The sequence below is a fragment of the Schistocerca americana genome, chromosome 5 (genome assembly GCF_021461395.2).
Source record: "Schistocerca americana isolate TAMUIC-IGC-003095 chromosome 5, iqSchAmer2.1, whole genome shotgun sequence".
Taxonomy (NCBI): Eukaryota; Metazoa; Arthropoda; class Insecta; order Orthoptera; family Acrididae; genus Schistocerca; species Schistocerca americana.
The window spans coordinates 143,822,329-143,837,443 of NC_060123.1; the positions used below are offsets into that span (position 1 = coordinate 143,822,329).

Genomic DNA, 15,115 nt, shown 5'->3' on the forward strand with positions numbered 1-15,115 from the left:
CATGAACCATGGACCTTGCCACTGGTGGGGAGACTTGCACACCTCAGCGATACAGATAGATGTACCATAGGTGCAACCACAATGGAGGGGTATCTGTTGAGAGGCCAGGCAAATGTGTGGTTACTGAAGAGGGAAGCAGCATTTTCAGTAGTTGTGGGTGCAACAGTCTGGATGATGAACTGATCTGGTCTTGTAACATTAACCAAAACAACCTTGCTGTGCTGCTACTGCAAACAGCTGAAAGCAAGGGGAGCTACAGCCATAATTTTTCCCAAGGGCATGAATCTTTACTGTATGGCTAAATAATGATGGAGTCCTCTTAGGTAAAATACTCTGGAGGTAAAATAGTTCCCCATTTGGATCTCCGGGCAGGGACTACTCAGGAGAACGTTGTTCTCAGGAGAAACAAACCTGGCAATCTACGAATCGGAGCATGGAATGTCAGCTCCCTTAATCAGATAGGTAGGTTAGAAAATTTAAAAAGCTAAATGAATAGGTTAAAGTCAGATATGGTGGGAATTAGTGATGTTCAGTGGCAGGAGGAGCAAGAATTCTGGTCAGGCGAATACAGGGTTATAAATAAAACATCAAATAGGGATAATGCAGGAGAAGGTTTAGTAATGAATAAAAAAAAATAGGAGCATGAGTAAGCTACTACAAACAGCATAGTGAACACATTATTGTAGCCAAGATAGACATGAAGCCCATGCCTACCACAGTAGTACAAGTTTATATGCCAACTAGCTTTACAGACAATGAAAAGATTGAAGAAATGTGCGATGAGATAAAAGAAATTATTCAGATAGTGAAGGGAGATGAAAATTCAATAGTCATGGTGGACTGAAATCTGATAGTAGGAAAAGGAATAGAAAGAAAAGTAGTAGGTGAATATGGAATGAGGGTAAGGGATGAAAGAGGAAGCTGCCTGGTAGACTTCTGCACAGAGCATAGCTGAATCGTAGCTAACACTTGGTTTAAAAATCATGAATGAAGGTTGTATATTTGGAAGGGGCCTGGAGACACTAGAAGGTTTCAGATAGATTTAGGAATCAAGTTTTAAACTGTAAGACATTTCCAGGGGCAGGTGTGGTCTCTGACCACAATCCGTTGGTTATGAATTGTAGATTAAAACTGAAGAAACTACAAAAGGTGAGAATTTAAGGAGATGGGATCTGGATAAACCATAAAGAACCAGAGGTTTTAGAGAGTTTCAGAAAGAGCATTAGGGAACTATTGACAAGAACAGGGGAAAGAAATACAGTGGAAGAAGAATGGGTAGCTTTGAGAGATAAAATAGTAAAGGCAGCAGAGGATCAAGTAGGTAAAAAGACAAGGGCTAGTAGAAATGCTTGGGTAACAGGAGAGATATTGAACTTAATTGATGAAAGGAGAAAATATAAAAATGCAGTAAATCAAGTAGACAAAAAGGAATACAAAGGTCTCAAAAATGATATTGACAGGAAGTGCAAAATGTAAGGATGTAGAAGCATATATGACTAGGTGTAAGAAAGATACTGCCTACAGGAAAATTAAAGAGACCTCTGAAGAAAAGAGAACCACTTATATGAATATCAAGAGCTCAGATGGAAAACCAGTTCTAAGCAAAGAAGGGAAAGCAGAAAGATGGAAGGAGTGTATAGAATGTCTATACAATGGCGATGTAATTGAACACGATACTATGGAAATGAAGAGGGAATAGATAAAGATGAAATGGGAGATATGATACTGTGTGAAGAATTTGACAGAGCACTGAAAGACCCAAGTTGAAACGAGGCCCCAGGAGTAGACAACATTTCATTAGAACTACTGATAGCCTTGGGTGATCCAGCCCTGACAAAACTCTACCATCTGGTGGACAAGATGTATCAGACAGGTGAAATACTCTCAGACTTAAAGAAGAATATAATAATTCCAATCCCAAAGAAAGCAGGTGTTGACAGATGTGAAAATTACCAAACTATCAGTTCAGTAAATCACAGCTGCAAAATACTAACACGAATTGTTTACAGACGAATGGAAAAACTGGCAGGAGCCAACCCCAGTGAAGATCAGTTTGGATTCTGTAGAAATGCTGGAACATGTGAGGCAGTACTGGCCCTATGGCTTATCTGAGAAGATAGATTAAGTAAAGGCAAACCTACGTTTCTAACATTTGTAGACTTAGAGAAGGCTTTTGACAATGTTGACTGGAATACTCTCTTTCAAATTCTGAAGGTGGCAGGGTCAAATACTGGGAGTGAAAGGCTATTTACAATTTGTACAGAAACCAGATGGCAGTTACAAGACTTGACGGGCATGAAAGGGAAGCAGTGGTTGGGAAGGGAGTGAGACAGGGTTGTAGCCTATCCCCAATGTTATTCAATCTGTATATTGAGCAAGCAGTAAAGGAAACAAAAGAAAAATTTGGAGTAATAATTAAAATACATGGAGAAGAAATAAAAACTTTGCAGTTCGCCGATGACATTGTAATTCTGTCAGAGACAGCAAAGGACCTAGAAGAGCAGTTGAACAGAATGGACAGTGTCTTGAAAGGAGGATATGAGATAAATCAACAAAAACAAAATGAGGATAATGGAATGTAGTCAAATTAAGTCGGGTGATGCTCGGGGAATTAGATTAGGAAATGAGACACTTAAAGTAGTAGATGAGTTTAGCTATTTGGGGAGCAAAATAACTGATGATGGTGAAGTAGAGAGGATATAAAATGTAGACTGGCAATGGCAAGGAAAGTGTTTCTGAAGAAGAGAAATTTGTTAATATTGTGTACATATTTAAGTGTCAGAAAGACATTTCTGAAAGTATTTGTATGGAGTGTAGCCATGTATGGAAGTGAAACATGGACGATAAATAGTTTGGATAAGAAGAGAATAGAAGCTTTCAAAATGTGGTGCTACAGAAGAATGCTGAAGATTAGATGGGTAGATCACATAATTAATGAGGAGGTACTTTACAGACTTGCGGAGAAGAGGAATTTGTGGCACAACTTGACCAGAAGAAGAGATCAGTTGGTAGGACATGTTCCAGGGCATCAACAGATCACCAATTTAGTACTGGAGGGCAGTGTGGAGGGTAAAAACCATAGAGGGAGACTAAGAGATGAATACACTAAGGAGATTCAGAAGGACATAGGTTGCAGTAGTTACTTGGAGATAAAGAAGCCTGCACATGATAGAGCAGCATGGGTGGCTGCATCAAACCAGTCTCTGGACTGAAGACCACAATTACAACATCTACGTAAGCTAAGGAAAATGGGCCCAGTCACACAATGACTTGACACCCCTTGCCAAACTTGCCAAAAGTCCATGAACTGTTGAAAATATGTAAGGACCAAATTTTGTACATAATGGTGATTGTGCAAGTGCATCTACTTTGAGACATTCTCACATATGAGTGTTGATGTACATGCTAGTGGACAACTGTTACACATTTTGAGAAACTTCCTCCTCAAAAGATGCTAAGAAAGTGGCATGGCCAGCGCACATAATGTACTGTCTACAACAAGCCTGCCTCCTTGGACCAACAAAGAATGTTTTGAGACATATGAATATGCAGACAGCATCTCTTAAGATAGGGTTCACGGTACAAGGATTGAACTTGTTTTGGATTACCGGCAGCCGTGCTACATATGAAATGTGTGTATCAGAATTTGATAACTCTGTCCTCATCAACCCAGTGCTCCATTACAGCTTATGCTTATTTCCATTGCAACCATTACAATTTACAACATTGATTTGATGCCTACATTAAACATAATTGGTGACTATTTGCACAGAATTCATGAACCATATTTTGCATTCAGTGACTAGCTTCCATGCAGTGCACAAATGACCACCACAGTACAGGGCATAAGGTGCAAGCTAAGTCTAGGAAGACCAAGATGTTCTTATTGCTGAGTCATAGTCATGAAGGGGAATGGAACTGGTAAAGAATTCTATGGGAAGTGATTATCAAGTAGCTAGTTTTCTAAAACCAACTGCAGGTCTCAGCATTCACCTGTAAATTAGGCTCTTTGGGGAAGAATCTTGGAAAAGTAGATCATGTAATAACAGTAGATATAGACAAAAGTTTGCACCATAGCCTTAATCATAAAAGTGATGGTGATATCAGGCACACTGTTGAGAATTCTGCTCACACTGATGCACAGATTGTGTCACTCTTTGAGCTGTACAATAAGCCCTGGCTGAAGCATTCGGTGGAAAGTGTTAAGGGAGACTTTGGAAAAGCACTCCATGAAGAGACATGTCTGTACAGAGGAGCGACTGATGCATCACCCCTCACTTGATCACACCATTCACACAAGTTCTGCATACATGGTTTGCATCTGAATTGCTGCATCCTGCTACTAGTGTGTTTGAGTGTGCTGAGTGTAGTGTTGCTGCGTGTGTGTACTTAAATCAATCGCCAATTGTATCAGCATGCGCTGGTCACCCGAAGTCACCTGCAGGAAATGTACACACAGCACAGTATCTACCATGCTGTCTACCAGCAACTCATACCTATATACATGTGGAGCAGTACTGACTCATTCTCAAGATGTTCTTAAAAGTTTGTACCACTCACTTCAGTTGTTCTGTGTAGTGCTTCTGTATGATTCTTTTGCCTTGCTACATGTTGTGTCATGAGATACTTATTGCCATTATTGTTCAGAGGTTTACAAAGGAAGTGATATTTGTGTTACTTGGATCGGTTTCATGCACTACTTGGTTACTACATGAATGCTTATGGTTATAAGCTAATTTCAAGGCTAATTGCCAGAGGTATTCAGTCTGGACAGCCGAAACGGTATCCATCATATCCCATTAATTTCCACTGTGTTCCCTAGGACTTCTTCAGAATAAGTTCATCCAAAAAATAGAGCAGAAGACTAAATATAGATTGTGAAATTTATAAAGCGGAGAGTGTAGATGTAAGTTTTAACTCTTTCCTACAGCATTTTGAGTCTCGTATTCTCCTAAAACTAATAAGGGCAAAATCAAATGGAAGCAATGCTATGGGGTGGATAGCTCCTGGAGTTTAAAGATCTTTTGCTAAGTAGACAAACCTCTACACAATTCAGCAGACAAATTGTTGTCAATAATTGAAACACCATTATTGGCAGTATCGTAAAATCCAAACATTTCAACAGAAATTGTGGTTCTTTCAAATCAATGGCTACCAAATTCAATTATTACTTTTTCTCAGTGTCTAACCTACTCTTCTGTAATGGGATGAAAATAATAAGATTTAAAAATGTTCAGCAAACCACACTGGAAACAATGGTGTGGCCTGTGTGAATAATTCTCAATACTCAAGAACACAAAAGAGTACTGAATATGCATTGTGTGATTTAATTCTCAAAACACGTAAAAATTGTTTGTCACTTATTTTACTTGATGTTTCTCATTGGTACAGTATGTCTTTAAGTTAAATCCAGGATAGAGTTTGTGGATATGAATTATGGTAATGTTAAAAATTAATCACTGTGAAACTTTTTCTCAGAGTTATTTTCATTTTTTAATGATTTCTGTTAAAGAACAGTTCACAACATCCAAAAATTTGAATTAGAAAACTTTTTGTCAAACATGTCCATTTTAACACCACAATGCCCACAACACACAGTTTACAACTGTCATCTACAGGAAATGCACCAAAAAGGCAAAGAGATGTGATTTATTTAGCTATACAGATGTGTTGTTTGATAACAAAATTATTACATACAAAAAACAAAACAGGCAATTTTGTGTGTTTGTAATTTTGATTTGGTTATTAGAACTGACATTATTAATGCATTAAGTGATCATAAAAATTGTAGAAATAATAATATTAATTGTAATAATGATATTAATAATAATAATAATAATAATGCTAATAATAATAATAATAATAATGAAAATTGACCTACAAATTTGCTATGAGGAAACTCAATACATGGAAATCAAGCCTGCAGATAATCTCCCCAGTACAGCTCAGTACAGGAAAGTAGCACAATTTGTGCACTACAAATATCTGGGAGAGATCATCCAACCATCAGCACTGAACACAATAGTCAATTAGGAATGAGTCTCAAAATTACAAAATTGAACAATAGATAATACAGGTTAGAATATCAACAATTTAAGGAAAAGACTAGATTGCTACTCACCATAAAGATGACACGAGCTGCAGAAGACAGGCACAATGAAAAGACTGTTACATACTTAGCTTTAGGCCACACCCTTCTTCAGGCATACATAACCACCATCTCTGGCAGCTTGGACCCAAATGCAACTGTCACATGAAATGAATACATAATTTGGCACTCTATGCAGACCACATGAATATTTGTTTTTGAGCAACCTTATTATTTGCTTCATATCTGTCTCAGTAACTGCTTGAAGGAACATGGACTTAAGACTAGCATTTAAATAATTCGGTAGCCATGTAGGTCTGAATAAAAATCAATATCAAGTTCGGCAGACAGAAGATTGGGGGTGTGTGGGGAATTGGCACCGGACATCTGTTTTCAGACTAATTCTGGGGAATAGTTCCTCTGTGAGACATTCAGCATATTGGGCAAGGGAGTTCTTTTCACTGCTGATTGCCATCTCCAGCTTGCCAGGCTGTTTCAAAGGGATTTTGGTGTGGAAGGGATGACAGCTGTCGAAATGAGGGTACTGTTGGAGGTTGGTGGGTTTAATGTGAACAAACCCAGGGACAGTGTATTTGCAGTGATAAGAACTCCTATGTCTATTATGCCGAAGGTCTCTTCAAGGCCTTCACAGACAGGTGCTATCCTCTAGACTTAGACCGCAAATAGGTGCTATCCTCTAGACTTAGACCGCAAATAGATCTCCCACGCGATTTTCCCATACACTCCTCCCACCACCCCCAAGAACCAACTGTAAAGGAGTGCCACCTTAATCTTCCAATACCACTCTGGACAGGAACAACTGAACTACAACCTTTGTCAGAGCTTAGATTATCTATCATCATACCCTGAAGTGAGGGACATCCTACCAAAGATCCTCCCCACTCCTAAAATGATGCTTTATTACCAACTTAATGTCCATGACAACCTAGTTCATCCATATGTCACTGTCAATCCTAAAAGTTAGCCAAGGGATCATATCCCCGTGGAAGACCCAGGTGCAAGACTTGCTCAATCCACTGCCCAGCACTTCCTATTCCATTTCTGTCACAGGCTTATCCACCCCATTAGATACCGAGCCACCTGCAAAAGCAGCAATGTCATATACCAGCTCTGCTGCGATCATTGTACAGCTTTCTATATTGGAACCAGCTGTTCACCAGAATGGATGGCCACTGTCAACCTTTGGCCAAAATCACCCTGTGTCACAACATGCAACTGAATATAATATGCTTGATTTCAGTGACTGCTTCACAACACAGGCCATCTGGATCTCCCCTCCACCACCAGATTTTCTGAACTGTGCAGATGGGATTTACAACACATTCTCCGTTCCCGAAATTATCCTGGCCTCAAACTATGGTAACTTACTATCCCCACACATTCCATCCAATAGTTTCTCTCCCCTCTGTTCTATCACCTCCTCCAAATGCATGTCCCCTCACCCTCACTGTGTGCGACCCTCTGCCAACACATATGCCTATCTTTCCCCTTCCCTGCTCCTCTCCTTTTCTGCTCCTTGACTCCACCTCCCCTTCCCCCTCCTCAACTTCGGCCCCATAACCCCCTAAAGCTGCACCTGATGGCAGTCATGTCATGTCTCCATCTAGCCCCTGCACACTCCACCAGACAGCACTCTTCTATCCTCTCACCCATACCCTATTATCCCTTCCCCTATCATGGCCCCTCCAGATTGCTGCTTTCATTCCTCGTGACTGTTGCACTCTGGTCCTGGCTGCCGGAGATGGTGGTCGTGTGTGCATGAGGCATGCTACCTTGTGTGAATGAATGTGTGTGTTTGTTTCCTTTGCTGAAGAAGGCTTTGACCGAAAGCTAAGTTTGTAACAGTCTTTTCATTGTGCCTGTTTGCAGCTCAACATATCATATTTAGAGTGAGTAGCAATCTGTTCTTTTCCTTGTATTCCAAATTACAAAAAGCATATACACTCACTTGGAATCACCATAATAAAATATCTATTTCTGATAATGCAAAACTAAGGCATTACAGCACAGTATTTTTACCATAAGCACTCTGTGCTGCAGAAACTACAATGATTCATGGTCATATGAAAGTAAGAGAGATTGCAAAGCAGGAAAGGATAATTCTAAGGAAAATATTCAGACCAGTTTTTTGTGATGGAATTTGGATGACGAGGTCATGAAGAAGGTCATAGAAACAGATAGAAACAATAATTGACATCTTTAGAAAGAAAAAGATGAAATTTTATGGACATATCAGCAGGATGAACAAGAACAGACTCACAAGGTAAATCTTTTGAGAAAGCAAATCCTATCTAATACAAGACAAAATGGATGACTGAAACAGAAGCAGACAATAAAGAACTTGGAATTGCACAAGGTAACATAAACAATTGAGGACAGTTCAGAAACATCATAAAAAATGTACACTCAAACAAAGACACAGAAAAAAAGAACAATTAATAAATGGTCAGTAGAGCGCAAGGGATAGCACAGCGAGCATATGAAGAAAACTTGGGAAGAACGAAGCAAGAAGATAAAATCAATACTACTCAAGTTCAACCACTTCCTTAAATGGAATAGTCAATAATAATAATAATAGTAATAATAAAATTACTTTTACTATTGTTTTTGGACTGTGGTTAATTATGGACAACAAATTTTATAACTGAGTTATTTTTATCTGTTTATAAAGAGAAAGTCAGTGATTTTTGATGGAAGTTCCATTTCTCTCTCATAGAGTGAACATACTTCCAGTAGACTTGAATACAATATCTGCATCAGCAAATATAAATAGTTCAAATTCCTAAATATACAATGGAAAATTGTTGACATATAGCTAGGATAAAATTGACTTAAGGAAATCTATTCAAAAAGGTTTACTGAAAGTAAAAAAGTGATTTAATATTGCTACATATTGTAGAGACTGAATTTCACGTGGCAAAAAATACCTGGTTTGGAAGTGTCAGTAATGGTATGCAGGACGATACATAAGAGAACTGTAGGAGGCCAATCATTTGGTAATAGTGGGACGAAAATTATTTGTCTTTACAATATATAACACTGAGGAACATAATTCAAATAATGCCTGTGGAAATATAATTGTTTTCATTTTCAACAAGCAAGCACATCAGTTTCAAGCTACAATGTTACTTTTTTTTTTTTTACAGGAACTTGCTGACATTGGAAATGATGATTATTATGAGAGCATTTCAGTGCATTCTACATCAAGTAGTAACTCACCCAAGAGCAATGTTAAATCATCTGACAGCATTACAAGGATCTATGCATGTGCAACCATGTGGCATGAAACAAAAGAAGAAATGATGGAAATGTTAAAATCAATTCTGCGAATTGATGAAGATCAGTCTGCTAGAAGAGTTGCTCAAAAATATCTCCGAGTTGTTGATCCAGACTACTACGAATTTGAGAGTAAGTTTACCTGATTTATTTCATTAGCTTTCAACATCCTTCAGCAAATATTAGTTTTGAAATACTTGTACATCTAACAAAAAAAAAATCATGATGCATTATAAGTGGCTAAAGGACAGTCTTATGTATATTCCCAGAGTAAAAGAGCTAAATGAAAGGCAGTAGACTCAAACCAAATCAAAAAAATTCTAGAGTGATAAGACTTTCTTGTATAGCTTGAGAGAAGACTAAGACAGAAAAAGAAAAGAAGGGGTACTCATGCTGAGAATGGCTAACTTCCACTTCCGTCTTTATTTCTTACATTTTAAATGGTTATAAAACAGAAAACTTCTACATTGTTCAGCCTCTATATTGTTTCATTCTTCATGGCGGACAAATAATTTATTCATCAGGATATTATCATTCTTCCTCGACCAAAATTCAATGAATAACCATATGTAGAGGTCTTTTTTTTATAAATAAATAAATATTAAAAAAGCAGCAAATAATTAAGACACTCACATTATAGCTGATATTCTATTTATGCTATTTCTTCTACATGTTAATAAATATTGCATTTCCTTCCAGCTCACATTTTCTTTGATGATGCATTTGAAATCAGTGATGAAAGTGATGATGATAATGTTGTGAATCGATTTGTCAAGCTGTTGGTGGATACAATTGATGAAGCTGCATCTCTTGTACATGAAACAAGAATAAGAGTACGACCACCAAAAAAATACCCAACACCTTATGGAGGACGTCTTGTTTGGACACTACCTGGGAAAACAAAGATGATTGCACATTTAAAGGACAAGAGTAAGATCAGACACAGGAAGCGATGGAGCCAGGTTAGCCTTGTGTAGTAATATGAATTGGTATATGCAATCATATTTTGTATTTTGTGTACTGTAAGTTCAGGTGAATACCAGTTTGAAATAGTGTTTCATTTACCATAGACTCTAAGTAAGCAAAATGTTTCAACTGTGCCTACAGAAATAAAAAAAAAATGTTAATGAGATAAAATAATAAATGAGAAACTGAATGGTTTTGTTGTGTCACAAGTTTGTTTTTAAGTGTTTTCCCTCAGAGTAACAGCAGAAGGAGATACAACATTGAAACTTCAAATGATTTTTCATCAAAAGTAGTGATGAAGTTGAAGTTCTTCTACAGACACAATAATACTTTCTCGCTCCCAACACTCAGCAGCACACAAACAGCTTTCCACTCAATGGTACATCATCTCGTATCTACTCCCATGTCCAAAGAAGATATCAAAGCAGTGTTAAACAAAATAAAATTTCTAGTATAAATCAGTGGCTAGGATCCTGTCCTGACTGACAACATCTTGCATAGGAAACAATGACTAAAAATTATAATCCTTTTCTGTGCTAACTCTGCTGCTTCTTCCAATGTCAGCAGGTGTACAATCCCATACCTAGGACTGGTAATGCAGCCTGTAGCAAAAACATGAAATCCTGCAACTGTAAGATTTCCTATTATGTGAGGAACACCACAGCCCAATGCATTTTCAATGGCAGAGATAAGACTCAATTACTAGCCAACTGTGTGGTATACGATATTACTTGTTCTGATTATGATAAGTTTTATAATGGTCTATTGGGCAGAGACGTAGCAACTAGGTTCACTGAACATGAACACAGCTGGATGTTGCAGAATTATGACCACATTTGTTGAGCCTGTAATTAATGAAGGTCACAATTACCAGCCACAGTCCCATGCTGTCCCATTAGCAAACAAAGGCCAAAAACTCAACCTTTTGGAAGCCCTGGAAATCAACAAAGATCTGGTCCACAGTCCTGATTTAATATTGAATGACTAAACACAGCTAAATACTTCCCCTCTTCTAAATACCACTTAATCCTCACAGATTTCCAAGGCTTCCCACACTGTCTGTTCCATTCTATTCTTCCAGTTTCTTGTATTTCTTCATTTTATTATGACTGCCTATGCACTTCATATATTCTCCTGTTATAGTTGTCACTTCTATCTCTCACTTTGTTTCTGTATCATCTTGCATATGTAATACCACTTCACATTATTCTTTAGTACTCTTGACTAATTTTATTTCAGAAAAAACATATTTGTACCATCAGCTGCACAATTTTATGTTTATTTTCTACCAACTACGATTGTTGCAATTATCTTCAAGAAGAAATTGTGAATCAGTTCTCCTTGAAGATATGTTAACAATTGAAATCAACAGAGTATAAACATAAAACTGTACAGCTGATCGCAGAAATATGCTTTTTCAAATTATTTAACAGTTGTAGACAATCATCCATGAAAAGCTGTATGCTAATTTTATTTTATAGGGATTGTTAATTTAATTTAAATTATTATATATGCAGTTTTTCAAGTTTAACATTAATTATTTTTCCTGGTTTGCTCCCTTGATATTTATTTACAGTTAACTTTTAAGTTTTTAATTGCATTACCACTGCACTTTGAAAAATGACATTCACTCTGTGTTTATGGCTCACTCTAGATGAGAACATCTCTTCCAATGTTTTTTTACAAATATTGTAACTTCTTTTATGATGATAGCCAGTTCAAGTCTGATGATGGCCTTGTAAGCTGAGAACTAGTAAACTGAATAAGTTAATCCCAAAGAACATACACATTATTGTCTTTTTCATTTATAATTATGTTGTCTTTCCTAGAAGTGATGGAAGAATTAACACAAGTTAGAAAGCTGTGTTTGCAATAACTTGGCATTGATTGGAAGTTTTCCAAACCATGACCTTTCATGTAGAATGGAATCATTATTTTTTGGATGTTACTGGAAATAACAGTTTTCATAAACATACCGTATTTACTCGAATCTAAGCCGCACTTTTTTTCCAGTTTTTGTAATCCAAAAAACCGCCTGCGGCTTAGAATTGAGTGCAAAGTAAGCGGAAGTTCTGAAAAGTGTTGGTAGGTGTCGCCACAACTAACTTCTGCCGTTGAATATATGTAGCGCCACATAGGCATGCTTTGCAGGCACAAAGATAAATACTGGCGCCAAAACCTCTGCGTCATTACATTATCCAATGAAGTAAATACAAATTCCGTATCGTTCATCTTCAAATGTAGCAGCATTTCAATGTACTATGAAAATCCGACTGGCAAGACTGTTTGGGACGTTTGTCAATATGGCCAACTCTACATTCTGAATTTGTTCCTACCTGTGAGAAGAGATGGTTGCTGATAGGAACTTTTATGAATTGAGAATCACATGCAGTGTTCTCCTCACCATAAGATTAATACGAATATAAACATTTTACCATGTATTGTTTCGTGTTTGCTGCTATCTCATTTAAATCCAGTCTGCCTAATAAACTACGAAACTAGAGTGAGACAACAGCAAATGTGGAAGAATATACATATCATGTCATGTTTATATTCATATTATTATGCCTAATAGTGATACAGTCAGAAATGAAGCACAACAATTGACTAGACTTTTAAATCTAAGATGACTCTAATTTCTGTGCAGAATGTAATGTACTAAAGAGGCGTCTGCAAAGATTTTCAAACGGAGAAAAATTTTCACTAAACTCTCGTTTAGAACATCTTCTATCATACGCAGTCTATCATTTGGTTCTTGTTGATCATTATCAAAGAAAGCAGCAGTGTGAGTAACTACAAATAGCAGTCTCTTGCTATTGTTTCGCCAATGAGACGATTCCTCTCTCTTTTATTTATTGTAAGCGACAGTAGCGCGCACAAAAGCAAGCCATGCCGCAAGCGGCGACAGGCTGTAAACACTCATTATCAGAATGCGACAAACAGTGTAGGACACAGTACAGTAATGCATTTTCAGCTTAGAGTGACGTAAACACCTATAACAAAGAGAACGGCACTTATCAGATCAAAGAAAAATAAGTAATCGATTCAAACCAGACGAAGCATGTGAAAAAGGAAGGGTACCCGTATAAATATGGACAGAGCGCCTGACGCATAGCAATGGCTACCTGGTAAAAATTAGCTGCCAAGCTCACGACTCGAACAAAACTACTGTAGCTGTATCGTCATTCATTCGACCTAAATTGTGTCTCATATTACAATGGACCAACTGTGTTTCGATATGGAGATGCGGCCTAAAACTTTTCTCTCCCCCTGAATTTCGAATCTCAAATTTCAGGTGCAGCTTAAGATTCGGGAAAAATTTTTTTCCTTGATTTTGAGTCTCATTTTTCAGGTGGGGCTTAGATTCAAGTGCGGCTTAGATTCGAGTAAATACAGTAGTGTAAGGGATGTGGTAAATAAATATGATGCTGAGTTACAATACAAAGCCCAAAATCAGATTAACTAGAAGGTGCAGGCATCATTAGGAGGCAGTTGTTAACTATGACATGCTGTAGGATGTTTTCTGTGCCAGATGTTGTAAATCAATACGTCAAGCTCTTGGTGGATACTTTGAATGGTTTCTACTCCACATTGCTACAGATGTAAAAACCAGGCAATAGAACTCATATTAGATTCTCCCTCTCTCTTTATTCCCTTTGAGTATACTGACCTGAATCACATCTCTGTGTGGTCAAATTACCTTGTGAAATTACATGTCTGAAGGCTCTACTGAACTGGATATAATTAAAACCTTTCTGGAAACTCAAAAAAGGTTCCATATCATCATAATAAGTGAGAATATCACAACTTATGCAATTTGACTTGTTCACTGATTCTTAATACACATATGACCCCCTATTAGTATGTTTCTGTAATTTTCTTGCTCCTATTCATTTTACTGCAATCACCATCCAGAAAATGTTAGTAGATATGACAGTTTATTTGGAGTGCACATCCAGCTACCTCTCCTAACTCTATGAAGTATTATTATGTTGTCCTGAATCAAATGAACAAATAACATCAGTTGTTCTTGTGACAACTGGCACAGCCAAGGCCTCCACTAACAGTCAATATGTGTCTTAGTCCTACATGCAAAAAATCAATTCTTCTCACAGAAAACAGTTCGGTCTTGTGTTTCCTGGATACACAATTATCAAGAGTATTAAGTGCTCCTACTCCTTCTGACATGGTATTGTGAAACCAATTATACATTTTGGGGAAGTCACACAGTTGGCAATAAATCTACAGAATGTCATTCTGTCTACAAGTAAATGTTTTAAGAATTGCATTAAAAATGATAGTTGGCTTCCTAATATACATATTGTAACAAAACTGTCTTTTCATAGGTCATGTACATGTACTATTTGCTTGGACACCGACTCATGGAGCTACCTATTCCTGTGGACCGAAAAGCAGTGATAGCACAGAATACATATTTATTAACGCTTGATGGAGATATTGATTTTCAACCTCATGCTGTACATTTGTTGGTTCACTTGATGAAGAAGAACAGAAATCTGGGAGCAGCATGTGGCCGCATCCACCCTGTTGGTTCTGGTATGAGTCACTTTTCACTATAACTGCTTATACAAAGAACTTTACTATTAGAAGCCACATGTTTTTAAAAACAGTAATTTTGTCACATAAATGAACTGTTAATATTTTAAACCTTACAAGCCTCACCAAAAATCATTGTATGGTTACGCAGGATTTCACAGTAGACTTACCAAACAAAATTTAACCTTCTGAAAATTACTTTTTCAT

At 37.4% G+C, this 15,115-nt stretch overlaps 1 protein-coding gene across 2 annotated transcripts in view; it reads left to right on the top strand.

Moving 5' to 3' along the window:
* LOC124616686 (chitin synthase chs-2) overlaps positions 1 to 15,115 on the top strand; it is a 348,580-nt gene that overhangs the window by 268,626 nt on the left and 64,839 nt on the right. For both annotated transcript variants that reach the window (XM_047145021.1, XM_047145019.1), the window contains exons 10-12: positions 9,256 to 9,517; positions 10,085 to 10,347; positions 14,698 to 14,908. In XM_047145021.1, the coding sequence (XP_047000977.1) occupies positions 9,256 to 9,517; positions 10,085 to 10,347; positions 14,698 to 14,908 (736 nt within the window). The remainder of the gene's footprint in view (positions 1 to 9,255; positions 9,518 to 10,084; positions 10,348 to 14,697; positions 14,909 to 15,115) is intronic.